The sequence below is a fragment of the Myodes glareolus genome, chromosome 17 (genome assembly GCF_982192425.1).
Source record: "Myodes glareolus chromosome 17, mMyoGla1.1, whole genome shotgun sequence".
NCBI lineage: Eukaryota > Metazoa > Chordata > Mammalia > Rodentia > Cricetidae > Myodes > Myodes glareolus.
The window spans coordinates 34754228-34777866 of record NC_142042.1 but is presented as its reverse complement, the minus strand read 5'-3'; the positions used below and the strand labels follow the sequence as shown (position 1 = coordinate 34777866).

Genomic DNA, 23639 nt, shown 5'->3' with positions numbered 1-23639 from the left:
GTGCATCACACTGGGTGATTCCTAAAAGGGCTTTTGAGGCTACTGACAGGGAAAGGTTTCTTTGAAAAGATCAAAAAATATAGTAGAATTATTCTGAATTTTACTTGACTGAAACTCAATTTTAAAATATACTCAATATTCATGCTACATTCAGCATTAAATATTAGTTATTTTATAGTAGTATACAAAAAAATACAAAGAATTACCCATATTTTCTGCAACCGATTTGGAATGTGACCAGTGGACAACCTGCCTGAGTGCGTCCTCAGTCGAGACTGCTGTGCCGTCTGGGTTTGCATAAAACAGCAGAAGCGGCTGTAAGTGGCATCGCATGCACTTGGAGACTACATCTTTCCATCTGGTTCCAATCTTAAAAAAAAATCATAAAAAAAAATAAACACAAACTAATTCCTGAAGTGTGCAACACAAACAGGGAGAAACTGAATTAATTCACATTTCAAAGGCTTTCAAGTGGTAACAATTCAAGTATCACGAGTAATTTTAATAACTAGCCCAAATAAAAGTTTACAGATCTTTTTTTTTTTTTTTTAAACCAGATTCTCATTTAAAAAAAAACTTGACAGGCAAGGGCCAATGAGATTGCTCAGTGGTAAAAGACTCTCGCTGCTAACCCTGATGATTTGGGTTTGCTCCCCAGGACCCACATGGTGGAGAGGGGAACTGACTCCCACTGGACTGTCCTGTGACCTCACACACATACTGTAGCACGCATGTTCCCCTCCCCACATATACATATAATAAACAAATGTAAAGAAACATCCAGAGGCAAAATAATACTTTCTGTACTAATATTTAATATTTAACTTTTATTTATATACACATCTCAACCTGTGCCTGCTCGAACTCACGGCAATCATAGTTCAGCTGTCAAGTGCTGGAATTACAGGTGTGAGCCAACATGTCTGGCCTAATACTAAATTTTAAGCAGCTTTTCAAATGCATCATTGACTGACTAACAAAGCATCCAAGGCTATTCAACAGAGAAATATAAAGGAGTTTATTCAACAAATGGTGCTGGAAGGCTGGGCAGCCCACAGAGAAAGCAATGTCCACCCAAGGTTCAGAAAATAAACATCAGCTCAGGAAAACTAAAGAGAAAATCTTCACCAAATGAACTCAGAGAAGAAAAAAAGTAGAAAATGGTCTTCATCAACTTAAGTAATAATATCTGTTTTGGAAAGATGTATCATTAGGAAATGGAAAGTAGCCAGGTGTATTGGCACATTCCTTTAATCCTAGCACTAAGGAGGACAAGGCAGGGCATCTCTCAGAGTTCAAGGCCAGCACAGTCTGTACCATAAGTTCCAGGCCAGTCAGTGCTACTTAATGAGACTCTGTCTCAAGAAGAAATTGAAAGTAAACATATAAATAATAAAGGACTTGTGTATAGAACAAAAAAATTCCTAGAATTCAGTAAGATATTCCAATTTGAAAAACTGGCAGAACGTTTGAATAGACAACATATACAAACACACACACACAGTCACAAACACACAACCAATAAGAACATGGAAAGAATGCTCAAACTACTATTAACCACAAGGAAAAACATCTAAACATTATAGTGAGATGTTTTATTCACAGCATTCCAAAAGATAGGTTGAGCTATATAGTAAATTCTAGATTAGATTGGACTGTAGTGTGAGGCACTGTTGCAAAAAAGCAAAAAATTTATCAAAAGGTATAACATATAAGATCTAACTCCTTATTGTATAGACACAATTTGAAAGACAGTGCCTTGAACTGTCTCTACCCTAAAAGATGCTATTCTAGAAATGGACTGGATTAAAACTTAAGTTGCAAAATAAATTAAATTTTAAGTAATTATAATAGTAGCTTATCTTCACATTCGTTAATCTAATAATTATAGTTATAATTGTTATTACGCATTTCTCAAGTATAAAAAGGTACAATGATTTCTGCAGACTGTGAAGGTCTCACCTCCTTCACGTGTGCATCGTCAAAAAACACCCACTTGGCGCTCTTGGTATGAAAAGCAAAGGCACAATAGTGTCGGCTGGTGTAACAGATCATCCCAACAAGGTGAAGTTCACTGTCTGTGGCATTTTCATCGGTCACCCTATAAAAAAGCTATTTAAAAATATTAATGTATATTTATTATTGTCTCTTTAAAAAGAGAAACAGTGAATCACAGATTGGAATCACACGTACAGACTGGCCTTCGCCACCATTTCTCCCGAGGCACGCTGACACTGAACTGTGACAGAGCACTCCCAGTCTGCACGGAACCTTAGGTCCCACACGCTGAATTCCCCATGCATTGGTGCAGTAACTGTTGCTCTAGCAACACACAAATGACACTGCCTAAACCCCAGGTGTGAGATGATGTACACATTCTCAATTAGATACCACATTTGAAGAATTAACTATTTAAAATCTTAATTGAAACAATAACAAACTCAATATAGCAATTTTTAAAAGCAAGTATGTATCAGGGAGATCAATACATTGATTAATTTTAAGCCTTAAGCCCCTCCTTTATCACACTCATGTCCAGTGGCATCGATCATCACTCCAAGGAGAAGGGGCATGAGATGGTTTAGTTGGTAAACTGAAAGCTATTTCTAATCCATAGACAAAGATATTATACTTTGTCTGCCTTAAAATTATCTTCATCAGAGCACATCTGGATATCAATATTTCCTTTAAAAGATTTAGGTTCTGACGAACAAAACTGAAAACCATGATATAGAAAACATCTGAAAGGAATTTAAAGGCAGTAAGGAAAGGAACAAAGAGCTGTGATACCCCAGGAAGGTAGAGATGTGTGGCTAGACTTCGAACCACATCTTCAGTTAAATCAGAGTGCTCAGAATCCCAGACTAGTCCAATGGTAACAATCTCCGGGCAATTCATTAAAACACGGCGAATTTTTATTTTTTGGCCACAGTTGCTCTAGAGAAAAACAAATGCAAAGAACAAGCTTTTAAATTACCAATTACTATATATAGCTTATATTATACAATGAAAATCAAAGTGTATCTGAAATTTGTTTGTTCAGTTTACTAGAAATTGACTTCTAACTAGCTATTTGTCTTTACTCATTAAGCAAGAACTTACTTTTAACACATTTGGTATTTTTAGATGTGTTAAAACAAATATTCATCCTGAAACAACAACAAACGCAGGAAGAAAACCCTCAAGGTTGTTAGCAGCTAGATGGTGTTCAGGAGGCTGAGCCAGCCTGGACTATGGTATTATAATCTGTCTAAAAACACTGAAGTCATTTACAATACTATGGGGAAAAACCTCATTCCTCACATTTACTCAAAGTAACAACAAAATGATTCCTCTGCAGTCGTATGATAAATTTCAGCACTTTATTAGAAAGAATCCAATCGGCACACACTCTTAGTATTCAGACATCTGCATTGGCCTGCCCTCGGGGTTCTGACAGGCTAGGTCCTCAGCCGCAGCCACTAAGAGTGCCTCCTTTGCAATTCACTAAGGTCCCTTTAAAAAGGGCCCTGCCCACCTTCCATCTCTCTCTTCTCTCTCTGCTCCTCTCTCCCTTCCCCTCCCCTCCCCTCCCCTCTCCTCTCCCTTCCCCTCCTCTCTCCTCCCCTCCCCTCTTCTCTTCTGCTCCTCCTGCCCACAGAGGCCAGCCTCCCCCTCCCCTTCCCTCTTTTTATGTTCTCTTTCCCTTAGTAAAAACCCCTCCATGTGAACTCTGGCACAAGGCATTTTTCTCTTGCACGTTGCTTATTTCTAAATTACAACACTGGTTCTGTGACCAGGAATCAAACTCGGGTCACAGTGGTAAGAGCACCAAATCCTAACCACTAACTCAAGTGATCTTGGTTTTGGCTCAATCTCTCAAGCAGCTGGGACTACAGATGTGGACACAGTTAAAGAGTTTTAAAAGTAATAGTGCTAAGATAAATAGCTCATGTGATGTACAGTTATCTCCAGTATCATTAAATAAAGACAAATTTTTATACATGTACAATTGGTATTTACATGATAATTTCTGAATGCCGATTTTCAAGTTTAGACACAGAAGTACACTACTATCCGCCAACTGTACTCACAGGACACTTCCGGTAGTCATCTGCTGTATTTGCTGCTTGCAGCAATTCCGCAAACATCTCCGGTTTAAATCGCTCATGCCTTTCCATCATTCTTTCAACTTCATTGCTACAAGAAAAGTAGGAGTCTTAATCCAGCCTAGCCTATAAACTTACAAAAGATCTACAAATTATACTTAAAAATGGGTATTAATATATACTGATAGGTATGAATTACTTTTCTGTCTGAAAAATTAACCATACAATAAAAAATTTGAAAAGTACATGAAATATTAAAGACAAATATAGAACCCTATGAGATTACCCCTTTTGATCTGTTATCCAATTTAGCCAAGGCTGGCCTAAACTTGTCGAAATTCTCCCAAACACGTGGTTTACAGGTCAACATGTCCAGCTAAGCTGTGTCTGGACTTCCTGGATGAGGACAAAACGTTCTGTATGGAGTTCTAATGTGAGTATTGTGCTTATTCTACTAATTAGTAAGTAGGAATTTGACTTTAGATTCTACCCTAATGAGCACAAAATTAAAGAAAACTTTCTTTCCTTAGCTCAAAGCTCTCAAAGGCAAAGCTAAGCTTTTCAGCTGGGAGATGCTGACTCCACCAGCGAAGTCACTTAAGTGCTACACTGTGTCTTTCACTTCTGCTGTGAACACTAATGGCTGTGTTAGAGCTGGGACAGACATTTTCCTATATTCCTGGGTAACTGCCCCCACCTTTGAAAACATCAAGGCGTGTGAAACCTTAAAACAACTCTTTTCTCTTTTTGAAAGCTTCACAGTTCCATGATTTAAAAATTCACAGTATTCAGTAACCAAGAGTACTCCCTAACACACTGTACAGGTAAAGAACACACTAAGAGTTTGATAAGCATTCAAATTGCACACGGCAGTTTTATAGAAGAGGGCAACTGTTCATTCTGCAATCAGACAGATGTGGGTTTCAATCTTAATCCACCCTCATGCTGGATAAATTTACCAAATTAAGCTCATTAAATTGATAAAGGACTTGCAAGGAATTTTGACTGACTGATGTTACATAAAATCTAGGATAGATTTTGAATCTTATCTAGGTCCCTGTTTCACGGAGAGGGAGAGGCAGGAGCTGGCAGACAGGCAGTAGGCAGGGCAGAATTTTAAGGTGATTCGTGAGGTCTCAAATACAAGAACCTACATAAGGACTATGTCCATGCTTTCCTTTCTTTTTACTCCATCCCAGCTTTCACCATCATAAAGGAGACAATGAAAGTGGTGGGAACCACAGCCACTGCAAAGGGAACATCTTAGTAAAGATGAGGTAACGTGTAGCTCATTTACCAGCGAGTGTCTCATTTCAAGTTCACTCACAATTCCAAAAATCTGCTATAAATACAAATCGTATAAATTCTGTAAATTTCATTAAATGATGCATTTAGTCTGAAATGTTCCAAAATCTAAATTTCTTGAGTGTTGAAATCATGTTATGAATAGTAAATTCTAAACCTAAGTTTATGCAACAGGTCACGCTTAAGATGCAGAATCTCTATAAATACTACATTAAATTACCATCAGATTATGTATATAAGGGAGGTATTAAACAAATGAATCCCATCTTTAGACTTGGGTTCCACCCCTACGATACTATATATTACATATTTGCAAATATTCCACACTGAAATTTGAAACTTTAGTGAAGCACTTCAGATAACCTGTATTAAGCTAAATTCTAAGCCTCTAGCTGAGAACGCTAGCGCTGAGGCTCTTGTGAAAGCACACCTGACAGCGTCACAGGCAAGTGCATACAATGTTATAATTATGCAGAATAAACGTCACTGTGCTTAAACGTGTTCTTGGTCTCTGTCAAGCATGTCTGAGAGGCCTTACCACAGGGCTGTTGTGGAAATGTACCGCACGAACTCTGTGAAGGGCAGAGGGTCTGAGGAGGCTCCACAGCTGCGGCACACGCACTGCAGGCAGAAACACAGGCTTACTCTACCAGTCTCAAGACAGGAGTCTGCGTCTATCAGACAATCAGGACATCTCACCTGCTCATACAGCGTCATGGCAAACTTCTGATGAGTGACACAAGATTTGGATGTGCACATGTCTGCATCCCTGCTTGGCACCAGGTGAAAATGAATCCTTGCCAATATATTTTCCTAATTAAAAAAAGACACAAATGAAATAAGTTGCTCATCTTGTAGAGAATATTTTGATATATAACTACTTTTAACCAAATATTTTCCATGTGTAAATGCAGGAATGTCACAAATGCTAGCTTTTCAATTTTCCTCAACAATCACTTCAAATGTTCAAGTATTCACCTTCTACAGTACTAGCTTAATAAATGAATAAAAAAAAACCAGTTAAAGCCTTATTTTAAATACCAATCAGTGGTTGATGTCTAGAATTCAATATCAGAAACATTTCCTACATTACCAGCATTCTCTTAATAAGTAAAATCAGGTAAACGTTTTTTGAAAAGTGTATTGTAAGCGTATGTGTGTGCAGATGCATGTGCATGTGGAGGCCAGAAGACAGCTTCAAGTGTCATCCTTAGGAACACACACAACATCCTTTGAGACAATGTAAGACACTGAACTGGAGCTTACCCGTGAAGCTAAGGTGGTAGCAATGAGCCCCAGGACTCTCCTGTCTCTGCCTCCTTAGCTCTGGGATTGCAAGTGTGTGTGAGCATGGTGGACAGTTTTACATAGAACTGAGAAACTCGGGTCCTCAAGCTTGTTAGGTAAACCAACTTGGCTATGTTCCCAATCCTAATTACCATTTTATATTCCTACTTGGACCAAATAGTCTATATAACTTAAGGGACTCAGTGGCTTTAATTATACCATAACTCATGCAATGTCCTTTGCAACAAATCTATAAAATTTCAAATTTATACCATGGATCAGTAAATGGCAATCTGTTTTTTTCCCCCTAAGAATAAATCTTTTTACTTGCTATAACCCTTGGTACACCTTCTTCAGGCAGGGAGTCCTGTCTTGCACTGTTCTTACCTACCCATTCTTAGAGCTCCTGAACTATGTCAAGTTAGACAGACTAGATTCCTCATTACAACTCAACTCCACCCACATGGGCCAGCTTTACCCATCTCCATTCCAAACACCTGGTCTCCTCTCTAGGGAGGCTCCAGGTTCCTGTGCCAACTCCACTCATCCCTACTACCCAAGGACCACGCTCTCTCCAGGGAAGAGTACTAGACTCAACCAGCAATGCCACCTACCCCCGAAGCTTGCTGAAGATCATGTAGCCAGCGCCTGCCTTCCAGCCCTCCACTCCTGGCCTTTCTCTTCATAGAGTGATCCTACACAGTCACCATCAATCCCACCAGCACCCCCTACCTGAAGCCTTTCCTAGACTCCTGGAGATTGACTGTGAGCATCCTATGCCTGTACAGGTCTGCTTCTGTTCTAGGTAGGAAACACACTTGAACTCATCAGCACAGCAAAGATCTTATAAACAGAACATCAGTAGCACAGGCCTTAAGACAACAATTAGCAAATGGGGCCTCAGGAAACTAAAACATTTCTGTACAGCAATGGGCGCCATCACTTGAATAAAGAGGAAGTCTACAGAATGGGGAAAAAACTTTGGTAGCTATACATCTGAGAGAGTTATGATCTAGAATATATAAAGAACTAAAAAAAAAAACAAAAAAAGCAAAAAACCCAATTTAAAAATGAGGCACAGAACTAAACAGTTCTCAGAAGACAAAAAAAATTAATGGCTGAGAAATATTTTTTTTCCGTTTTTGTTTGTTTGTTTGTTTTTTGAGACAACAGGGTTTCTCTGTAGCTTTGGAGTCTGTTCTGGAACTAGCTCTTGTAGACCAGGTTGACCTTGAACTCAGAGATCCACCTGCCTCTGCCTCCTGAGTGCTGGGATTAAAGGTGTGCACCACCACCACCCTGCAAGAAACACTTTATTAAAAAAACTATTTATTTATTATATATACAATATTCTGTCTGCATGTATGCCTGCAGGCCAGAAGAGGGCACCAGACCTCATTACAGATGGTTGTAAGCCGCCATGTGGTTGCTGGGAATTGAACTCAGGACCTTGGGAAGAGCAGGCAATGCTCTTAACCGCTGAGCCATCTCTCCAGCTCCAAGAAACACTTTTTAAAAATGTTCAACATCCCAGTGTAGATCTCTGGATCTACTTCCAATAGTTGCTGGATGAAGGTCCTATGATGACAATTAAGGTAGTCATCAATCTGATTACAGGGGATGGCCAGTTTAGGTGTCTTCTCCACTATTGCTTAGAGTTTTAGCTGGGATCATCCTTGTAGATTCCTGGGAATCTCCCTAGTACCACGTGTCTCACTAGCCCTTTAATGGCTCCCTCAATCAAGATAACTCTTTCCTTTCTCTCCCTCTCTATCCTTACCCCTTCTTGAACATCCTGTTCCCTCATGTTCTGTTTGCCCCCTTCTCCCCTCCCCATTCCCTTCCACCCATCCTTCTCCCTCCCCACACACTCCCAATTTTCTCAGGAAATCTTGTGCTACCAGAAACCAGTCCAAGAGCAGGAGGAGCAATAATATGAACAAAGGAGTCAAGACCATGATGACGATACTCACAGAAACAGCTGACCTGAGTTAGTGAGAGCTCACTGATGCAGAACTGATAGAGGGGAACCTGCCTGGGACCAAAATAGGCCCACTGAATGTGGGGGACAGCTGTGAGGCTTGGGCAGTCTGTGAGACCACTGGCAGTGGGACCAGGATTTATCCCTAGTGCTTGAACTGGTGTCTTGGAGCCCATTCTCTTTGGAGGGATACCTTGCTGAGCCTAGATATAGGGGGAACCCCTTGGACTTGCCTGGAAGTGAAGTGTTAGACTTTGTTGACTCCCCATGGGAAACCTTCCCTCTCTGAGGAGTGAATGGGGGTAGGTGGGAGGAGGGGAGGGACTGGGAACAGGGATAGCTATGTAAAATGAGAAAATTTGTATTTAAAAAAAAATTCTTAATAGAAAAAAAAATAAAAAGAAATGTGTAACAGCCCTAAGCAACCAGGGAAATACAAATTTCAAACTACTTTGTGATTTCATCTCTCCCTAGTCAGAAAGGCAAAAATAAATAAGCAGATAAATGCTGCCCTGGGTATGGCAGAAAAGGAACCCTGCTCACTGTGCAGACCAGTGTGAGGGCTCCTCTCAGAGCCAAAGACAGACCTACAATCCAGCAATGCCACTTGTGGGCCTTAACCACAGGTCTTCCTATCCTCCTCTAGGGACACCTGCCCAACCATGTTCACTCACAATAGGCGGGAAATGGAAACAGCCTAGATGTAAATCAGCTGATGAATGATGTTGAAGATGTGACCGTTTAACAATGGAACATTATTCAGTTATTATGAAAAATGAAAGTAGGAGGTAAATAAATGAACGTAATAATCATTTTGAGTAAGATAATCATTCAGAATGGTTTGAACCTAGTGGCTAGCTTTCAGTGCTATTAAATGGACATAGTATTAAATGACACTGTGGTGGAATGACAATGGTTTATAATTTCAAAACTTGGTACCCTGTTTTTGGAAAGAATTAGGAGGAGTGACCTTGTTGAAAGACGTGTGCCACTGGGGGTACGCTTTTTTTGTTTGTTTGTTTGTTTTTGTTTTGTTTTGTTTTGTTTTTCGAGACAGGGTTTCTCTGTAGCTTTGGAGCCTGTCCTAGAACAAGGTCTTGTAGACCAGGCTGGCCTTGAACTCACAGAGATCAGCCTGCCTCTGCCTCCCCCAAGTGTTAGGATTAAAGGCGTGCACCACCACCGCCCAGCTAGGGGTAGGCTTTGAGTGGGCTAGAAAAGCCCATGGTCATTACAGGTTAGATCTCTGACTCCCGTTTGTGGATCAAGATGTGGTAATCTCTCAGCTACTGCTCCAGTGCCATGCCTGCCTGCCTGCCTGCCTGCCTGCCTGCCTGCCTGCCTGCCTGCCTGCCTGCCTGCTGACATACACCCCCACCATCAGAAATCATGGATTCACCTTCTGAACTATAAGTTCCAATAAACATTTTCTCCTATGAGTGGCCTTGCTCATGGTGTCTCTTCCCAACAACAGAAAAGTAACTAACCAAGACAGACTCCTAATGACTTATCATTATATCCACAGGTTAATAACCTCTCAACTGTCATTTAAGAGGGTCCTATTTGCAACAGGTAGTGATTGACACAGAAGCACACACAAGCCAAAGTACAGCGAATAAGAGACTGCAGACAGCTCAGTCCTAAGAGAATGTGTGCATGTGTGTGTGTGTGCACGCGTGTGTATGTATCACATACTCAGTCCTAAGGCTCATGGATCATTGCCAGTGTCAATGCTGTAAGAGCCACAAACAGTGGACAACCACAAGGAAACATTGTCTTTTGGACACAACAGAGCAGTTGCACATACAAACTCAGAGATTTTAACAGAACACATAAAACCTGAGCAAACTGAAGCCAGAACAAATCTCAGCAAAGGAGAGGGGAGGTGTGCACAGAATCCACCCTTAGCCATGTAGCTTTTGGCAATTGTCATTTGCTAGGACAGGGAGAGACTGTTTCCTCCAAGAGTATAGTAAGTTCAGTAAGTCAACCACCCTCCAGTAAAACTACACACACAAATTGTTCTTGAAACATTAAAAACAAAATAGGACACAAAGTTGGATGGCTGATATATAAGTTATATAAGATATATAAGCATTCTATGTATATTTTTATAAACTAACATGCAGTAAAAAATCAGTAAATAGTCAAAACCCAGTATACAACATCAAACAGAGAATGATTTAAATTCGATTTTGAGGAGGAACAACATAAAGACACTAATCAGTTCTGACATTTTTCACTTAATAATTTTTTATTTGCCTTCAAATTTGCATCATATCAGGAATTAAAACTACTTTTCTAACCTCTTATCGTTTGTAAGAGATACTTACAAAGCACTCGGCAGCATCGTCCATGAGGCCAAGCTGAAATCTCTGCTCATCTTTGAAGCTTTCTGCAAGAGCATGCCTTATGTTATCTGAGGGAAGTGCTTTTTCTCGACTGTGTTGAAACTGTGCAAATATTGTCTAGAAATCAAAAGTACATCAGTATGTCTAATTGCCAACATTACAAACACTTTAATAATTTCACAACAGAGAAATTCAAAAGAGCATAACCATACCCAGAAATGAATACAGAACAGTTAGTCCTGAAATTCCATACAAAGTTAATTATTCGGGAACTGACGCTCAGAAGGCAAAACACCCACTTGGATACTGGAGTCTGAAAGTCTGAATCCCCAGAAAACACACAAAAAAAATCTGGGTGGGCACAGAGTGCCTGCAAGCAATCCCAGTATGCAGAAGGCAGAGATAGGGAGTCCCTGGAGCTAGCTGGCTAGCCTGACTCCCCCAAATACAGCTCCATGTTCAACTAGAGACCCTGCCTCAAAATAACATGGAGAATGACTGAGAAAGCACCTGACACCCAAAGTTGCCCTCCCTACCTCCAACTCCCAGCTGGGGTTATAGGTAGATCCATGCTTGTACAACAAACTGAGCCGTCCTCCCCTCCTCTGCAACAGCCCTAGGCTGGAGTCGCCAGAACTCCCCTTTCCTCTGAGGTCCTTCTCTCACCCCTCCAGCTCTCTCGCTCTCTCGCTCGCAATGCTTCTGTGTCCAGACCTCTTTGGTGTTCATTGAACAACATTTTGAAGTTGTGTCTAAATCCACCTGGAAGATTCTTCTCCCACAAGGCCCTTTACTGAACTCCATCACCTATTCTAAGTCTCAGGTCAAATGTCAACCTCTTGGTGAGGGTTTTCAGGCTCCTAATACTTCCAGTTCTTTCTCTGATTAATACTTCCTCCTCGGCCATTCACGTTCTTTCTATCACCTAACATACTCTCCATTTGGCATACACATTGTCTCCTATTCCACAAAAAGCTATTAAGGCTCCATGAGAGTGGGGTTCTATTGTTGTTTGTTAACAGGCTCTATGTATCTCAGGGCAGCCTTGAACTTGGAATTTACCTGCTTATACATCCCCAGGTTGGGAAAAAGGGAATTGTTACAAATTATGCTCAGTGAAGTAACCTAGGTTATGCTCACTGCATTAGGCCAGAAATGAGAGCAGCACCTAGAACTCAGTAATAGTCGAAAACACATTCATTAAAATGAATAAACAACAACTACAAAGAAAAATATTCTCAACAGTTTCATATTACTTAAAATATCAATTTTTAATTATCTAACACAAAACTAGAAGACAAAATCCTGTCATATTTTAAGCATTCATCTTCAAAACCGTAAGTCATTTGACAATGAACTTCATCCACAGCCAAATGAAGCAGCCATGAAAATAAACATTTTGGAGTAATGACAGTAATTACTAGACAGTTACCTTCAATGCACAAAATATACAGGCATCGCCCTGACACACGTGTCCAGTCAGAACTCTCAAGCTTCTTCGGAATATATCTAATTGCCATAAAACCTAAAAAACAGATTTAAATGAAAAACAGACTGAGCTTGTTCTCATTATGAAACAAGGGCATATTTTGACATTTTAAAAGCATTAAAATAGTAAATGACTTCTTTAATCCCTGTACATAAATGGACTTGCATAACCACTAGTAACAATGGGAAGCACAAGACTACACAGAAGAAATTCCTACCGACTCACATGAAAAGCCATGGCGGGCACAGAGCACGAGAACAAAGTTCTCAGTTAAGGGTCAGGACAGGCAGGAGACAAGGGACACTCCATGGAGAACTTGGCCGAGACATGAAAGAGGAAGAGGTCATAATACTTAGCACCACCGGAAGTCTGGGAAGGAAGTATAATTAGACTTTAAAGCTAGGATGTACTAAATAGTGGTCAGTGCGTCCTGCCAAGAAGAATGGGTATGTGTGTGGTCGTACTAAATGAGAGCGGCCTGTGGCAATGGGGGCATGGTAAAGAGGAAGTCGAGCAGCGTGCTGAGTGTATTTGCTGCAATTACTCTTTAGACACTTGCTACTAAGAGAAAGGCAGACAGCCAAGTGTCAGTGCTGAAAAAAATCAGTTCACTACCTAAAAGCCATTTTTGTAAAACCTGAATTCTACACAGTGAAATAAATACTTGTCTCATACACTTCTTGTGGGGATTAAATAAACAAAATGTAAAGGATGTACAGCAGGGCCTGACACATAACTGGTACACAAGTAATTAGACTAAAAAAGTTCATTAAGATTCCCTGCATCTTTTAGTAATTTCTTCAGGTAATATGTTATAAAAACCAACTTCAAACATCTAAATTCTCAACAAAAAAACAAGATATTAGTAAAAGGTTAATAAAAACAAAATGAATGTTTTACCAAACACTTGGTAACTTTCTTACATATTATCCCTTAGCATATCACAAAAATATAAGATTGATATATATTTTCAAAGGACTCAACCAAGACAAGGAAGATTAATGATAGCAAAATGTCTAATAGCACAAGCTCTGAAGGCAGAAGTCCTGGGCTCCAGCTCTGGCTCTTCTATTGAGCAGCTCTTGAACTGACAGACAAAATGTTTACTGTAGCACCTATCTCCAAGCATTGTAAAGGTTAAAGGAAATGGTACATGTAACAGTAAGACAGGGATCAAATACACAGTAAGTACACAGCAAATGTTAGCTATTAAATATAACTTTGCTTCTAACTCAAAGAATTCGCCAGTGTACTAACATACTAAACATATTTTAACTGTATGCTTTATCATGTAAAAAAGTTTTAGATTATTCAGTGAATAGGACATGCTGTTTCAAGAGTTGAAGTACCCTCCATGGGTGGGCCTCCAAGGTGATTATTTAATGCCAATCTCAGTGCCAGGCATGGGTATCTCCCTACCACTGATTGGTCAGGGAGCCCCTAGAGGCACCTCAGAACACATAGGCATAATATTATCATTGCTTTTGGTTGCCCACCATAACCAGATGATGAGATGGTACCTGATGAAGACACCACCCACTTCCATTGCAGGACACAGAGAAATCAACCTGACAGACTAGGAAACCCTCTACCTCCTGACTAGCATTCAGAGTGCTGGAAGGTACCACGCAGGCTAATAAGGGGAAGAAAAGACATCGATAGTGGCCTTTCTGGACCCTTCCAGTTACAATAGTGATCTTCCGGCCACACTGAATGCACTTGTGCAGTAACAGCATGACAGTTATGAGAGTAACCAACTGTTTTCTGATTGGCTACAAGGTCTGCTTCATTTCATTCCTAGTTCTGTAAACTTGTCAAAAGGTCATGACTAGGGATATCATAGACTCTAGGGTGAGGAAAACTCATATTAAATGGTTATCAAATTAACTTCCAAATCCGTATGCGCCGATTAGTGCTGCTCTCAGAGAAGTTTCTTTTTACAGTAGGTAACAATGAAGGCAGAGACTCAGTATCTGGGCAATGGACCAAGTGTAAACGATAGCTAGTACTAAGCTGTCAGATGAAGAGAACTCGGAAGTGCAGACTTCTAGATATGACGTGGTTTTGGCAAATGTCACCTGACAGGACCTGTGGTTATCTGCAAGGAAGACCTACAAGATCAAGCCAGTAAAAATTCTGGCATGAAGAGGGAAGGAGCTACTGAGACCCCCCACCCCACCCCCAGCAAAGGAGCTATTGACACTGACGGCTGCTGAGGAGAAGTCACTTTGAGGGAGAAGAGGCTTCTAGTGGGTTGCTCATGCCACAGTGAAAGGCCAAATCCATGTACACACGGCCAGTACTATGTGGACGGGGGCGGAGGGGATGAGGATGAGGATGATGACAACCTCCACGCCACCACTATGACATGAAACTGCGAGGTGACAAGCTGGGGAGTCCCAGAGAAACTGAAGGGAGGGGGTGGGGGATGGATATAAGACTATATTGTATACATATATGAAATTTATAAAAAATAATCTTTTCTGTATTTAACATAGTAGTATAAAGCCTTAAAATCCTTATCACAAAATTATTTTAATTATAATTCATCCTTATCTTCTTTTGTAAGATACAGTCTATCGCCTGATACAATAAGTCTCAGCTAACTGCTGAACTAATTAGTTTTTAATGACATATACTCTTTTAATTTCTTGCATGTAGTTATTTAACATGATTCCTAAAAAAAATGTGTGGTCTTTTGATATTTATACAATCGGTCAGTTTATGTATCCCCCAAAATTCATACACACGTTAAGTTTAACAAAAGAATATACACTCTGATCATATTCCTCACTTTGAAACACTATAAAACTACACTGACAACTGAGAACTGGTATATAAGCCTTACACTGACCCATACCTTTTCACAGCTGCATCTGAAGTTGCTACAGCCTCACAAGATGTATTCCTCAATCTATTTCTGAGCAAGCTTTAAAACAGTCATGGGGCCAGTTGTTAACAAGATGTTTTCTGACAGAAAAGTCTGCTTGAGTAGCAGCTTTGTCGATGAGAATTGGCTTTGCAGATCAGCCTACAGCAACATCTCAACGCTGGAGGCTGCTAGAGAAGGCAGGGCAGAGTGATGCTGGGTCTCACCTGGGACTGCACAGCCCCCTCAAGTATTCCAGTAAGTACAATACGGAAGTCATCCTGGGCCAGAAAATGAAACACCCAAACTAGAAGAAATCATGCTGAGAGCTTGTGGAGGACCAGGATGAGACCTAGCCACCAACACCTCTCCACCTAGCCACCAAGAGTCAAGGTAGAAAAGTCAGGTTTCACAGAGCGCTGGCTGAAGAAAAGAAGTGTCTGAGAATACATTAATGTTAGGAGTGACTAAAACCCCCTGTCCAAGAAACCTCAACACCAGAATGATCAGACTGTTTTCAAATAAAGTAATCTTGCCCCAGAATAAAGTTCAAAATTATCTTTAGGAATCCTAAAATATCTATAACCCCACAAGGTGAAACTTCTGTGACATACCCTACACACACACACACACACACACACACACACACACACACACACAACCAGAACTTCAAAATATAAAACTATCTTTCATATAAAGGGCAAAATTAGTAGACAAGCACAGAAAAACAATTCATAGGCTAGAGGTTAAGACTGATCACAGGATTCTGAGACATGAAGACACATATCTAATTGTTTGCTAATGAAAATCAAAGTCTAAGATAAAAAATGTAGTAGGACAAATAGCAGACTAGACAATGCAAAGACAAAGACTTGGAGATATGGAGACAGAACCACACAGAATGATAGGGAGGAAGAAAGACTAAGAAGGGCACATGCATGAGCTGTGGGTAACTCCAAACAACATGTGAGCACATGTATGAGCTATGGGTCACTCCAAACCACATGTATGAAACTGGAGTCCTCCAAAGGAGGACAGACAGAACAATGGCCTGGACCAATAATAGTAAATGAGTTTCAAATTAAAATTACAAATTGACAGCTTCAAGAGACTCAACAAACTCAACCATGAATGACACTAAGAAACTTGTAAAGATACAATGTCATAAACCAGGGATAAGGGAAAACCTGAAGAGGGGCCACAGGACAGGACATGACATACAGAAAAGGAAAATCAGAACAACCGTTTTCAACAGAAACAATGAGCATACAGAAAGAAAACTGTCAGGAGGTGTTATCGTCTCCCCCACTTGAGACACACCCAAGGCTGGTCTTCCAAGTCTGATCTTCCTGTCTCCATCTCAAAAGAAGCAAGATTAAAGGCATTCATGACCACATCCAGCTTTAATCTGTTCATCTTGCAGATAGGAATGAAGTACATTTTTTTTCAAACACACAAAAACTAGAATAATACATTACTAATAGGCCAGCACTATTTTTAAAAAATGCTAGCAAAGGTCTTTTAAGCAGAGAAAAAAATTGTGCATTGAAATGTAGTTCCATTTAATGTAGTAGGAAGCACCATAAACACTATATGAAAAAATAGTCTTTATGGCAAAGTTCCATGGAATGTCCATTTAAAAAGAAAATATGTTACCAAGAGAATATTTCTACTTTCTTGACTATGAACATTACCATACTTGGAATTTGTTTTTGTAGCATGCTTTTGTCTCCCTAAACCACCCACCCACCCACACACACACACACACACACACACACACACACACACATTGTGGGAACTAAAGAAAAGGAAAAACGTAAAGCAGAAAACAGGAAAAGACCTGAATTGACAGCTGGACCCAATGAAAGCATCTGGAGCTTAGATTTCCTCAATCCACTGCCATTCAACAAGGGTTTTCTTTTCTCTTAACGGTGCCAGCAGAAGGCCTGAGGTGGGCAGAACACTGCTGTTTGAGGTCCAAAATGAACCAGAATCAATGTTTCCTAACGCCTCTGGCTCCCCTTTCTGGGTGAGTGGGTGCGCGAAGGAACTTTCGGGGGCACTTGTGTACCAGGTGGAGAGTCACTGAGAACAAGGCGACTCGGAGCCTGGAGCATGTGACGCATCACAGACGTGTCTATTCACTATACTAGATATGGCTCTCTACCTTAGTGTTAGGAAGAAAACATTTGGGACTGATAGAAAGCAAAACATATTACATAAAAGAAAGATTATTTAAGAGAGCAAATTTTACAGTCATTGAAATAATTTTTTAAAAGGTATGAAATAAAGAAAAAATCTTTTGTTAATCTAAAACAGTGATACTCAAATTATGACTTCAGAGGCAGTTTAAGGGTCACTGGGAGGTGAAGAGAGCTGAGCTACTGAAGTAAAATAAACCTGTATTATTTCAACCTAAGCAGCTTGATTCTTTTTATCTCATCTACTGGGATCTACACTAGACTTACTTTTAAAAGATGCTGCAGGAGAGGGTTAGTTAATTAAAACAGAATGTTCATTTAAAAATACTCCTAACTTATTAAACATTATGAATAAAAATTTTCTTTACATCAGAACAAAAGTATTGTTCTTTGAAAAAAAATATCATTTCCGATTATTATAAAAACCAAAATGTTCAGCGAGATTACCTTGTGTCTCATTAAAAGTGACAGGAAGGTATTCCAAGGCTGAGCAGAAGGCTCAGTTGGTAAAGTGCTTGTCATGCACGCCTGAGGACCTGAGTTCAGATCCCTGGACCCACGCAGAAACCAGCTATGGTAGCATGTATGTAGCCCAGTGCTGGGGAAGGAGGAGAGGCAGGAAGTTCCTGAAGCCCAATCAGGCCAGCCTAGCTGAATGGATGAGCTGCAGTCCAGTGGGTGACCATGCTTCCTAAAAGGAGGTGGAAAGCAGCTGAGGAATGACCCCTGGTGCTAACTTCTGACCTCTGCATGTGCACACATATACCTGCATGCTCATGGATATATGAACGGGTGCACACACCCCCAACACACAGCCCAATACTGGAAGTCATTCCAGTTAATGAGGAATTAAAAGAATCATTAAACAAGAGGGCCCCTAAATGTGCTTTAACAGCTGAAACAAGGAACGAAGGGTCTCACCTGTACGGCGCTGTTGAGGAAGCAGCTGTTCTGCCCTGGCTCATTTAACAAGCCGACCGTAGGGGCTAGGGACAGCAAACTTCCAGCCTGATAGGCTTTTCCAAGATTACCACCAGGCTTCCGTAAGAATTTTACCCAGGCCATTTTCGAGCAACTTCTTTTGCATTAAAGCTAAGTAGTTAGCTTATGTGGTGTTACTTTGGACGACAAAACAGGTGATGTCTTGAGCTGTTCACTGAAACCCACTGCGGTCCACGGTAAGACTGTGTGCTTCTAAGTCCATATCTTCCCTGACGGTCGGCATTTCTCAGGACGTTGATAAATCAAGGTAAATGTGGAAGTTCTCAGTGCTAAAAAGCAAGGTATTTTAAACAAGGCCTTACAGGTTTTATAACTCTTAAATTTTATAAGTTCTACACATTGATGAAAATAATTTTAACTGCTAAAAATGATATGATGAATGGATCATTTTCTTTAATGTTTAAGTCATTAGTCCTGATGGGCTAAAAATGTAGAGAGAAGGTGCAAGGTACAGAGCTGGCATCTGTGGGGTTCTTCTGGGCATGTTTTCTTTATGTTTCTCTAACAAAGCAGCTTTTCTCTGATCCAGGTGAATTTATCAAAGGTGATTCCATATTTCATTAGCGTGACCTCAAAGCAAGTCTACAAAAAAAAGAGAAAAGATATGTTTGAATAAAAGTTTATCAAAACATTCTCACTTATTATTTCATATAATCACTGAATAAAGAATTACAACTCATCATCAGAAGGATTAGAATAGCATTCTGAAATATGAAAACATGTCATTTAGAATGTTTTTTTTTAAGTTGATAGGACATTAATCACTACCTATCACAAGACTGCAATGTTCAGAGGAAGGTTCCATAAGAAAAATGTTCTCTAAAAAAAAAAAAAGTAAATTAGATCTGTAGTGGTATTCTGTACTTGCCAATAATAAATTATTATATTAAATAAATATGCAATCTATAAACAGACTTTTTCTAAGAAAGTTAGAGTTTATGTAAATTAATATCATAACTTACAAACTAGACAGAGTAAATAAAAATCTCTAGTAAAGTATTTCTTTTGTTGTTGTTGTTGTATGTATGGTCCTATTTTCATGGACTTGAAAGGTTCAATTCCTGAACTAAAAACAAGTTCTTGCTATCAACGTTTTCTTTAATCAGCTGAATTTCCTCCTTGCACTCTTTCATTTAACAAACACGAACCAGGCCACGTACTGTACTGAGCAGTGAACTACACAATGGAGTTCAGACAACGCTTCATACAGTGACAACACACTGGATTATGGAGGGCATGGGCAGCATTAACTGGGGAAGGGGAAGGAAGCAGGATAGGACGTGTACCTTACATTTTAAGCTGGATGTTGAGAAATGACTAAGCAGCTTGTATCTACATCAAGATTTGAAGGAGGGAAAGCCAGCTAAGGGCAAGGACCCAGTCATGTGGACAGAGACTGCAGGTAATTACCTGGATCGAATCTGGTCTGCTGGAGGAACATAAAGAAGCCCAGTGTGGCCAGAGAGATGCTGCAAAGGGACCATAGGAAAGTGACTGCATAGGGTCTTAACAGATGCCGTGTTAACTCTAAGTCAAAGTCACCGAATTCTATCTTCACAGCACAAACAGATGAGCGACTAGGTCAGCCTACTATCACCGATCAAATACCCACTTGGTAACAAAGCACTAGAGAAAAAGAAGAAAGACACCAGTCTCTAAAGACTCACTCCACAGACCTTGTTTCCAGGCCAGCTTATCAGCTGCCTGGTCTCACATAAATTCTTCCCATCCCAGACTCAAGACTTGCTCACTTCAGAAATGGGGTAACAGTAATAGTCCTGCTTAATGAGATTAAATATTTTTAAAATTATAAAGTATGTTAGCCTTTTCCTCTACTTAACTCTCTCTAAGTTTGTAAACTCCTCTTAAAGAAATCTAAATGTTCCTGAAACACATCATATACACTGTTTCTAATAAACTCAGCCATGTTTTTACATTAATAGAGCTCTGAGTGAGAATGGCCCCCATAGACTCACATGTTTGAATACTTGGTCCCCAGTTGGTAGAACTTCTTTCAGTTGGGAAGAAGTATGAGGTGTGGACTTGTTCAAAGAGATGTGTCACTGGGATAGGGCTCTGAGGTTTCAAACACCCATCTCACCCCCAGTTAGCTCTCTCTCCTCTTGCTAGCAGATCAAGATAAAACCTTACTGATTCTCTGCACATGCCTGTTCACTACCACGTCATGAAAGTGGTGGACTCCTATCCCTCTGGAACTGCAAGCCGAAACCAGCTCTTCCTTCTGTAAGCTGCACTGGCCATGGTGTCTTATCACAACAAAGGAAAGTAACTGGTACAGCAGCAGTTTTTTTAATTCTTACCTTAAATTGTGTGTGTGTGTGTGTGTGTGTGAGTGTGTGTGTGTGTGTGTGTGTGTGTGAGTGTGAGCGTTCACATACCCTGAAATGGGCACAGAGGTCAGAGAACAGTCTCTGGTCTTGGTCTGAGCTTCCTGCCTTGCTCGAGACAGTCTCAGCATTGTTTTTCTGCTATGTAGGCCAAACTGGCTGGCCTGCGAGCTTCTGGGAATTCCCGTCTCTGCCTCTCAGCTCTCTGTAAGAGTGTGAGGATTAGACACTTGTGCTACATGTTCAACTTTTATGTGGGTTCTGGAGATTCAAACTTAGGTCTATACACTTGTACAGAAAGCATTTTTATCACTAACTCATCTCCACAGTCCAAAAATTTCTATTTTTAATGGAAAATCATTTTAAAATTATATCCTTTCAACAAAACTTCATTGTCACCAATTCTATGCCATGAAGTAAGATATGTAAAGCAATTACTCCCTTTTAAGAACTCAGGTTTGTGAGGGGCACAGACACAGACACTTTAAAAACACTGTGCCTTCCATTCCCACGTAAGATGTCAAACAGGAATGTGTTCAGTGCTGTCCTCTGGCTCGATGGCTCCCAACCTGAGAGTTGTGACCCTTGGGAGTCAAATGACTATTTCACAGGGGTCACCTAAGAACACTGGAAAACACAGATATTTACATCATGATTCATACCAGCAGTCTAATTACAGTTCTGAAGTAGCAATGAAATAATTTTATGGTTGGGGGTCACCACAACATGAGGAACTGCATTAAAGGGTTGCAGCATTAGGAAGGTTGAGAATCACTGGTCTAACCTATCCCTAAAAAGTGGACAAAAGTCAGCTGTAATGCAAAGCAGGGAGAAAGTCTGAGAATACCAAACGTGCCTGGCTCTAGGAGGAGGAAAGAGACAGCAGTTAAGTGATGGAAAGCACCAAATACCACAGAGCAAGAAAGACATTCCTAGTTATAACCTTTCTATTCCAGAGAACTCTCAACCCACACAATGCAAATACAGGAAAGTACCGATATCCAGGGCTATCTGGGAGATTCTACATCAAGACAGTATTACAGGAAAACCTGTTTATGAAGTGGTAGCAGAAACAGGCACAGCCCCTTTGTGCTCTGTCCTGCCCCCACTACATAGATTATTCTAGAGCACCACTCCTGTTAGCAGGTAATAAGAAGCCCCTTAGGAATAAAGTTCCAGACTTCATGAAGTCCCTCCATCTCTCTGCCCCCTGAAATCAGCCCACATATATATTAGAGCCTTGTCATCTTGCTTCAGCACAGACACACAGGGCTAGGTGATGACTCGGTACTCCTCAGGTAACTACGTGGACAGAGCAGATGCAGGCCAGTGAGATGGCTCAGCGCTCAGCAGTTGAACACACATGGTGGAAAGAACAAAACGGTTCACCTGAGTTGTCCTCTCACTGCCACATGTGTGCTGAGGAGTAAATATATATACAAAATCTCTCTCTCGCTCTGTTTCTAAATAAATAAATATGCAAAAAACAACAAAAAACAAAAAGAGGTAGAGAACTGAACCCTCCAATCACATAATGTGATACTTTGAATATAACTGGCCCCCACGCGCTCAGAGCTCACTATTAGGAGGTGTGGCCCTGGAGCAGGTGCGTCACTGTGCGGACTGGCTTTGAGGCCTCCTTTGCTTAAGCTTTGCTCAGTGTAGAGTCAGTTCATTTTCTGTCACCTGCAGAATGAGATGTAGGACTCTCAGCTCCTTCTCCAGCACCATGTCTATCTGTACCCAAATTAAATGTTCTCCTTTATAAGAATTGTCGTGGAAATGGTGTCTCTTCATAGCAACAGAAACCCTAACCAAGACAATAGAGAATGAAAAAACAGAGTTAAGACAAACAATATAGTATCAACTAGTTCACAATAATGTGTAAATTACAAACAAAAAAAATTTGAAAAGATGGGCCACCAGAAAATTGAATGAAACAGAAGAAAATATTTATGAGAATTAAGTTCAGGCTATATCCATAGAGTGACTTATCTCTCAACTCCCATCAGAGAAGCTTATGTTTGTAGTAGATGGGATTAACACAGTGGTCACAACTGGCCAACTATAGAGAATAAGAGAAAAGAATACTCAGCCCTAAATGGAATATATACTCCCCATTCTCCAAAGGCTTAGGGATCACCGTGGAAGACAGTGTGCAAGAACCAGATGTAGTCTATGACTTAAAGCAAACAGTGTCTCCTGTACAGTGCAGGGAAGCTATACATATTAACATATGAACATATGCACAGTAATTGAGAGAGAACACACAAGACCTCCGTAAGTTCAAGCCATATCAAATCCACAATGGAGAGGAAGCTCCACTTTAGCTGAGGAGCTACTGACAACTGATAGCATCTAGGAGAGGGACAGTCGGTTTCTTTTAAGAATGTAGCCCCTGAAAAGTAGATCACACTCCAAAGGAAGGTCACACATGCAAAAATATTTGGGCAACACAAATTGGTCTGGATGGGTGGGGAGGAGGTAGACCGAGAACAGTTGGGGGGTGTGGTATAAAACTAAGAAAGAACTACTGAAATATTTTCAAGTTCTCATACAAAGCACTAAAAAGCAATGCAAACACACACACACACCCCCACTAAGCATGATTTAAAAGTCAAGAAGCATGAATATACTCAGATTCACCAATGATTCCTTGAAAGAAAAGGTAAATACTTCTAGAAAGAGGTAAGAATTTCAGAGTTCAACTTGAGAGGT

The 23639-nt window shown here is 40.4% G+C and overlaps 1 protein-coding gene across 4 annotated transcripts in view; it reads right to left on the bottom strand.

The window, feature by feature from the left end:
* The window catches only part of Usp53 (ubiquitin specific peptidase 53), a 55132-nt gene that overhangs the window by 18707 nt on the left and 12786 nt on the right, over positions 1–23639 (bottom strand). The window contains exons 2-10 of one of the 4 annotated variants that reach the window (XM_048456800.3): positions 18493–19155; positions 12445–12537; positions 10995–11129; positions 6093–6206; positions 5932–6014; positions 4074–4179; positions 2791–2937; positions 1963–2112; positions 207–369 (exon numbers count right to left, since the gene is read on the bottom strand). In XM_048456800.3, coding sequence (XP_048312757.3) covers positions 207–369; positions 1963–2112; positions 2791–2937; positions 4074–4179; positions 5932–6014; positions 6093–6206; positions 10995–11129; positions 12445–12537; positions 18493–18636 — 1135 coding nt within the window. In that variant the 5' untranslated portion in view covers positions 18637–19155. Of the gene's footprint in view, positions 1–206; positions 370–1962; positions 2113–2790; positions 2938–4073; positions 4180–5931; positions 6207–10994; positions 11130–12444; positions 12538–18492; positions 19156–22607; positions 22732–23639 lie in introns of those variants that run through there. The other 3 variants (XM_085677759.2, XM_048456802.3, XM_085677758.2) reach the window with 3 other exon arrangements.